This window comes from Lipotes vexillifer, unplaced genomic scaffold (genome assembly GCF_000442215.2).
Source record: "Lipotes vexillifer unplaced genomic scaffold, Lipotes_vexillifer_v1.1 scaffold1477, whole genome shotgun sequence".
Taxonomy (NCBI): domain Eukaryota; kingdom Metazoa; phylum Chordata; class Mammalia; order Artiodactyla; family Lipotidae; genus Lipotes; species Lipotes vexillifer.
This window is the reverse complement of record NW_006776536.1, coordinates 611,070-611,484: the sequence shown is the minus strand read 5'-3', so window position 1 is coordinate 611,484 and position 415 is coordinate 611,070. Positions and strand designations below refer to the sequence as shown.

The following is a 415-nucleotide window of genomic DNA, read 5'->3' as shown; positions in this document are numbered from 1 at the left end:
GGTGGGCCGGGGCGGGGCGCGCCCACCCGTATAAGGCTCGGGGCCGCCGCCACGGGCGCCGGAGTTCTAGCGCCGCCGCCGCTGCTGAGGTCCTCGTCGCCACCAGTGAGTCCCTGCGGCTCCCTGGGGGATTCCGAGGGGGCTCCCAGGGTTTTGGGGAGCAGTTGGGGCTCTCGGGGGGCCTACAGCGCCCAGAACAGGGGATGCAACCCCAGGGAGGACGAGCGGGCGCCCTCTCCCCCGTAACACACCTCTCGCAGACGCTAACAGACTTCTCTCTGCCTCCTGCAGTGCCGCCCTACACCATCGTCTACTTCCCTGTTCGAGGTAGGGGCCTGTGACCGGGAGGGAAGGGAGGCAGAGGTTGGGGGCTGCGGCAGCCCACGCCCCTCACCCACCTGGGGGGGGTCCCCAG

General features: G+C 71.1%; 1 protein-coding gene across 1 annotated transcript in view; it reads left to right on the top strand.

The window, feature by feature from the left end:
• Positions 1-203: 203 nt before the first annotated feature.
• LOC103070610 (glutathione S-transferase P) overlaps positions 204-415 on the top strand; it is a 2,505-nt gene continuing 2,293 nt past the window's right edge. The window contains exon 1 of the mRNA XM_007450420.1: positions 204-327. Within this exon, the coding sequence (XP_007450482.1) occupies positions 204-327 (124 nt within the window). The remainder of the gene's footprint in view (positions 328-415) is intronic.